The 7,228-nt window shown below is 47.3% G+C and overlaps 1 protein-coding gene across 1 annotated transcript in view; it reads right to left on the minus strand.

The window, feature by feature from the left end:
* Positions 1-4,497: 4,497 nt before the first annotated feature.
* klhl38b (kelch-like family member 38b) overlaps positions 4,498-7,228 on the minus strand; it is a 3,329-nt gene continuing 598 nt past the window's right edge. Inside the window, exons 2-4 of the mRNA XM_080857850.1 lie at positions 5,404-6,766; positions 5,171-5,276; positions 4,498-4,808 (exon numbers count right to left, since the gene is read on the minus strand). Of these exons, the coding sequence (XP_080713976.1) occupies positions 4,519-4,808; positions 5,171-5,276; positions 5,404-6,766 (1,759 nt within the window). The 3' untranslated portion in view covers positions 4,498-4,518. The remainder of the gene's footprint in view (positions 4,809-5,170; positions 5,277-5,403; positions 6,767-7,228) is intronic.

Consider the following 7,228-nt stretch of genomic DNA (forward strand, 5'->3'; position numbering starts at 1 on the left):
TGGATTAGCACCAGCCTATTAACATGCTATACTAGCCCCTTGGACAGACTTTACTTTACTTTACTATTTATATCACTTTGCACTATCCTCACACACACAAGCACAGTACTTTATTTGCACTATCCACACATGCACATGAACACTCTCTCCACTCCTTGCACTACTCTCCACTACTTTCAACACTGTCACAATTAATGCACACTGTTATATAGGGCCAGATCTATCCTGTACATGTGAACACCCCACTCCCTGTGAACATGTTCTCCCTATGTGTATTGTTTTCATTGTGATTCATGTATGTATGTTTATGAGTTAAGTGTATAAGCTACTGGATGACCTTAATTTCCCTCGGGATTAATAAAGTATCCATCTATCTATCTATCTATCTATCTATCTATCTATCTATCTTTACATGCTATGATTCAGCTTCTGTTCAAGCTGCCTGTAAACTGCCTCTGCTATCTGAGGCTGAGGAGGTTGTCAGATGTTGAGAACTGATGTGACTCAGAGCTGCTTGAGGAATTCTCCCGTGTGACTGACTGTGCAACAGCCACTGACCCACCAACCCCCTAACTACCCACCAACCCCCTAACTACCCACCAACCCCCTAACTACCCACCAATACCCCTAACTACCCACCAACCCCCTAACTACCCACCAATACCCCTAACTACCCACCAACCCCCTAACTTCCCACCAACCCCCTAACTACCCACCAACCCCCTAACTACCCACCAATACCCCTAACTACCCACCAACCCCCTAACTACCCACCAACCCCCTAACTACCCACCAACCCCCTAACTACCCACCAATACCCCTAACTACCCACCAACCCCCTAACTACCCACCAACCCCCTAACTACCCACCAATACCCCCTAACTACCCACCCTGCACCCCAGGAAAGCTCACGAGGGGTAACCGGAGTGTGATGCAGCAGGTGTGGAGGCTTTGGCCTACGGGCGACGGGTAGATCGGGATTGTCTCCCTCTCTCTCTTGCATGCTACTGCAGGTCAAATGTTAACGCTTGCCACAGAGCAAGGAAGAAAAGTACACCAACAACAGCACGTCACACACAGCAATGGAAAAGAGCAGAGGACACTGCCGTTGGTCGTTGGAGACAAGATGTTCCAAAATACACTGCTGCTGACACTGATAGTCACAGAAAGATCAGATGTTGAAAGGAAAGTTGAATAACTCAACTTCGAAATATTATATATTGGATGTGACTAAAATGTATTTAATATCAGTGAAGGTGTACATTTTGGGCAGTGAAATCATGATGAATTTAAAAGAAATATGAATCACAGCAAATTCCATGGGACTTCATTGCATGTACACAAACAACTGAAACAACAAACTTGCAGTTGGGCTTCCATCCAAACACACACACACACACACACACACACACACACACAAACATGCACAGACACACATGGGCGTCCATCCAGAACAAATTATGTCAGAGCCACTGTTTAGACTATTATCCACTTCTTTTCTTTTGTAAAGCCTCTTAATGTCTCCCATGGTAGCCCCCCCTCATACTACCCTGAGAGTCTTAGCATTCAGATAGATGCTAGTAGGCAACATTCAACCACATGTGACATTTGTTCTTCTCCCAAAATATCCTTTCCCATGCTATGCCTAGTGTTTGGCCCACAGGCCCCGGATCAGGGAGGGGATTTCCTAGACAGGCATGGGGCCTAATGCCTTAGAGATGAAACAAAACATAACAGCGTTACTCAGTCCTCAAAGGATATATTCTGGAACAAATTGTGGTTCTTTACAGCTATTTAAGAACACTGAAAATGAATACAGTGCATTCATGTTAGCCTGTCGTTATAGCAATACTTTACTGATGTGCTTGTGGTAAATGAGCTATGATAAAAGCGGCTAACTAGCTATGCTATCTGTTGAAAGCAGCTAACCTACTTAACTAAGGCGTCAAGAAATACAATAAGTATTTAGGTGCTTCATCCCATTAATCTTGTCCAGAAAGTTTTCTGTAAGGATTTCTGTTTCTCTGTTTAGTTTGTTGTTGGCCATTGACAGCTGACTGGTGCCGTTCCCGTAGCGATGATCACGCACCTGTTGCTGTTCCTCCAACCAATTTCATCATTCCCCGAGGTTGGCAAGCGACGTGTTTTAATTGACCCTTCACATCTGCAGCCCGGGTCAGACACATGATTCTCGGGGTGTAATGTTCTCCCTTGTTTGTTTCCCAGAATAACCTAGAGATCACCTATAGTTTCCAGACCCCCCACTCCACACACACACACACGCACGCACGCACGCACGCACACACACACACACACACACACACACACGCACGCACATACACACACACACACACACACACACGCGCGCGCGCGCACACACACACACACACACACACACACACACACACACACTAACCCTAACTCCCAGCCCTGTCTATTCCCTCTAGCATTTACTGAGCAAAGGGGAAAAAAGGGGGGAAAAAACATCAATCTTTTTGTGACGCTGAGAAACTGTAGAGGTCTCTGTTGAGGAATTTTACTTTTTCGGGATAGATCACAAAAATCTGGGATTCATCCAGAAAACCATACAAATGTTTCCTTCTATAAAGCATATGTGTTATGACATATAGATAAGTCATCCGAGGGACTGTTTGACTCTGGTATGTTACAATATCTGTCAGCATGTCTGAAGAGATATATATTTCCAATAGTGTAATATAGAGAATAATAATATGTTTATTAATAAATATGATAACTGGATCGGACCGGGGGACTTTTGTTGCTCTTGTTTTTCCATGTGGTTCATGTCTGGGCATGTTGTAACACCCTGGTCAGGTGTGATTGAAACCCCCAGTCATGACATGTGAGGCTCCTTGCACTACCCTCTCTGGTTTCCTTGAAGGTCACACGACACCTGCTCAGTGATGTTTGACATTTCTTTCCTATGAATTAAGATCACAACACCATTATTTACAAACATTCTATTGCAAATATAGCCTGTGAATTAATTCCACGTGTTCAATGGGAATATAGGGTAACCATCTGGTGACGAGAAGCTTATTGCAGAAGTTGTAAGCCACTCTATTTGTACTGAAAGATAAGAGGCAAATCGATTGTCAACAGTAGAACAGTATTTGTTTTATTGAACTTACAAAATATATGGACCACCACATTTAATTATATTTTATTTAATTATAAAAAAGCAGTAATAAAAGTAATAATGTAATAAAATCAAACATTTGGAATTTTAAAGACCAACAAACTAGTATAGAGTAGGCAAGTGGTTTGTAGGCAATGAAGGACCTGTTGATGTGTGTTTGTGTAGTGTGAGATTTTATCTCCCTTTCCATAGCACATGGTCATCTACCAGGCTGAAATGTGAAACACACACATGCTAGCAACATCACACCCAGATCAGGTCAGAATAAACACTATCTGATTATTCTCAGTATCACAAATACACTCTGCTCTATCCCCAGTCAGTGAATGACTTGTCTTCTCTCAGTTCGGACAATGAGGCCTGAAGACAAGGAAGCTGATTGAAAGTATCTGCTAGCAGACCAGGCAGCTACACCTTTAGCCTTCGACACCTTGCCACCATTGTGACTGTATGTATTCACTCCTATTGTATGTATACCAAAAGCTTTTTGCATTTGCTGTGTTGTAAATGCTATGAAAGCACACAGTGAAAAGGTAAGGAGAGAAACTGAACTCCATATCCATGTATAGACATGGTGTGTTCTTTTCTTATCTCATACCGAGGGGTTTGAGTGTTTGGAGAAATATGAAAGTGGCAGACTCTTGAGCCAACTGATTTGGGCTAAATTGAATTTCTATATTTGAAAGTGATTCATGCGTTGTCCTCAGGACTACTGAAGGATTCCATGGATGCTACACTTCAGGAATGTACAGGAAAAAAAGGTGCAAAAAGTGTAAACTGCTTTGAAAATTCTCTCCCCCGGTTTGACCGACCGGTTGCTTTTATGCAGCTCAGAAGTCAAATGTTCCTTGTAAGATTCTCTGTTCAGTTCCACTACCCCTTCCAATAGAAAAAACACAAACTGCAAAAGATATTTCCTTGCATCAACCCCCCCCCCCCCCCCCCACCCCCCCCAACACAAAACCATCTGGAATGAAATCATTCACAGCACAATAAGCACATGTAAACAGAACTGTGCTCCATGTCACAGACACTGAAGGCACTCGGTGCAACACAGGTGAGCATTCTTCAGCTGGAAGGCATGCATCTGCCCGGGATCACCTTTTTGGCCTGATCCAAAACCTCTGTGCAAACCGCTATAGAATGTTCAGATTCACATTCAGAACACGGAGATCAAACCTGAGCAGACTAAATACATCTCCATGGAGACTACAGTTCAACTGACCCAAATGCCATGTCATTTGCATCAGTTAGGTGGAAAGCCTTATTCAATGGCTCGTATAGTACCTTATTATATACTACTTTGATTCTACAAAAAAATATATGTTTTCCTTTGCATCTTCTCCTTTGATTGCTTTCAGGGAGTGAAAGACTTGCCGGAGACGTAGACCAAAGGCACAGCGCCGTGGTCATATAGTCTGTATGGAAGCTTGCCCTTGGAGCTCCACGCATCGGACTCAGGGTCATAGCAATCGAAGCCATCAGAGTCCTCGATGATCTCGCGGCTGTTGATGTAGCGGCCTCCGGTGACGTAGAGCTTGTTGTTGATCGCCGTGGCGGAGTGGTGCATTCTCCTGTCCTTCATGTTCTCACATTTCACAAACCGGTTGGCTTTGGTGTCGTAAGCTATCGTTCTTCGGGTGTAACCTACAGAATGACACGGGGAAGTATGTGCTGTGTTGAGCAAAGGAGCATAGCTGTTTTTATATTTAGTAGTCTGTTGCAATTGTGTAGGGCAATGATGAAACCCTTACATATACATTTACATAATATTTATACTCATTTATTTATTTATACCTATTCTCTGAGGCCTATGGTCCCTAATCACTCTCCCCTCTTCTCTTCTCCCCCTATTCCCCTGCCCCATCTCATTTTGTAAAGCGGCCTTGGGTTACTTGAAAGGCGCTATATAAAAGTTATTATTATTATTATTATTATTATTACTATATACATACAGTATATATGTATATAACTGTACTAATGCTTATAATGATAAATTCAGACTTTACCTCCTACAATGTAGATCTTGTCACCGATGACTGCTGCTGGGGCAGATATGTTTTTCACCATCCTGGTTTCAATTTTGCACCACAGATTCCTGGCCATGTGGTAAACCTGAGGGGCACAGATGGAAACACGTTACAACGTTACAGATGTTCTGCTTATGTGCGAGGCTTCCCCTGCCATGCTTTTCAGGGTCGCGCCATGCCTCCAGGGTACGCTTTGTTTAAATCGCCATTACCTGTATCATGCGGACTGGAATCTGTTTGGCGTCCTCCCCTCCGAAGACGTATATCCTCTGGTCATGAGCGGCCACGGCCGGGTGCAGGACAGGGGTGGGCATGGGGGCCATGGCCTCCCACTGGCTGAACATGGTGTTGTACCGCTCCACAGCGCCACACAGTTGCCCGTCCGGTGCCACCCCGCCCAGGGTGAAGAGGAAGTGCAGGTAGGAGACGCTCTGGTGGGCATAGTGTGGTGCCAGCATGGGCTCGCCCGTCCTCCACTGGTTGGTGTTGAGGGAGAGGGTGTAGACGGCGTTGGTTGGGGTGCCCGTGTGACTGGCGGAGGACACCACCAGCCCGCCCAGTACGTATAGAACCCTCTCCACGCAGGTGTAGGAGGCGCGGAAGAGGCGAACGGGCATCTTGGCAAGGTTTCGCCACTGCTGCGTGCCTTCGTCGAACAGCAGCGCCTCTCGGGACGTCTGCTGACCGTTCTTGCGCCCGCCTATCAGGACCAGGGCCTCGCGACACGCCTCTCGCCGAGGGGAGTCCCACGCGTCCTCGATGACGTCGTCGGGGCGCGGCGGCGTTCCCATGGAGAAGAGCCGGCGCTCCACCGCCTCGATGAGCTCCGAGCACAGCGGCGACGACCGCACCAACGGGTCGCCGGCCATGAACTGGAAGAGGTAGGTGGGGTGGATGTGGCGGAGTCGCAGCTTCCCGAAGAGACCGCGGAGGGCGCCGCGACGTGCCGGCGGGTCGTGCTCGATCCAGGCCAGCATGATCTCGAACACCTGCTCCTCCCCGGCACACAGGCGGTCGTCCCCGAGCACGCTCGTCAGCTCGGCCAGCGAGAGCCCGGGGAAGTCGTCGGAGGCGGCCATCGCCGGGAAGCAGCGGGCGGCCACCTCGCAGGCCCTCTGGTGGAGGCTGGCGCAGTGCAGAGCCTCGCCCAGACGCATCATGCCCAGGCAGTTGTCGGCACCCAGCTGCGTCTGGAGGAACGAGGAGCAGGCCTCGAACAGCCGGCCGTACTGCAGCATGGACGACACCTGCATCAGCGGCAGCACCAGGTCCACCGTGATGCTGATGGCCCCGGTATAGACGTAGTCCACCACGGCGCTAAGCACCTCCGGGGCGACGCCCTTGAGGACCACCCGTGGCTGGGCGCTCTCCTGGAAGTTGCTGCAGAACATGGCGCGGAAGTAGGGGCTGCTGGAGACAAGGACGTTGCGGTGGCAGGGGACCTCGGTATCTTCCGAACACAGAACCACGTCGGTGAGGATTCGGTCCTTCCTCAGGAGGTTCAGCTGCACGAGCAGACTGGAGGCCAGCTCCTTGTCTTTGTAGTGCAGCACATCAGGTGATGACAGGTCCATTCTAGAACATGGCAGTTGAAGGAACATGGATGAGAATCATATCAGGTGATGACAGGTCCATTCTACAACATTCTAGAGAATCATGGTCCATTCTAGAACATGGCAGTTGAAGGAACATGGAAGAGAATCATGGGAGAGAAATAAAGTGGATTGGATTTCAGTTGGATTGCTAGAGGTTTTTGTCTTGTTTTAACTGACAAGTGTGCAGGTCACACCAGAAAAGAGTGGTGCCGTGTGGCCTTGATATGATGCTCTGTGTTCATCATGGAAATTGTCATCTCAAGGGCTTGCTCTTCGATGCGGATAACTTTATCAAAATGGTTATATAAACCCTCCACTGTCAGTTCCTGTTCAAGCTCTTTGTCCTTGATGGTTTCAGTGCATGGACGTAAACATTTTACTAGATTATGATCGACACCCGTTAATCCCCATAAAGATGGTGTCACCAATAAGGCATTAAGAC

The sequence above is a fragment of the Sprattus sprattus genome (assembly GCF_963457725.1).
Source record: "Sprattus sprattus genome assembly, chromosome: 19".
Classification (NCBI taxonomy): Eukaryota; Metazoa; Chordata; class Actinopteri; order Clupeiformes; family Clupeidae; genus Sprattus; species Sprattus sprattus.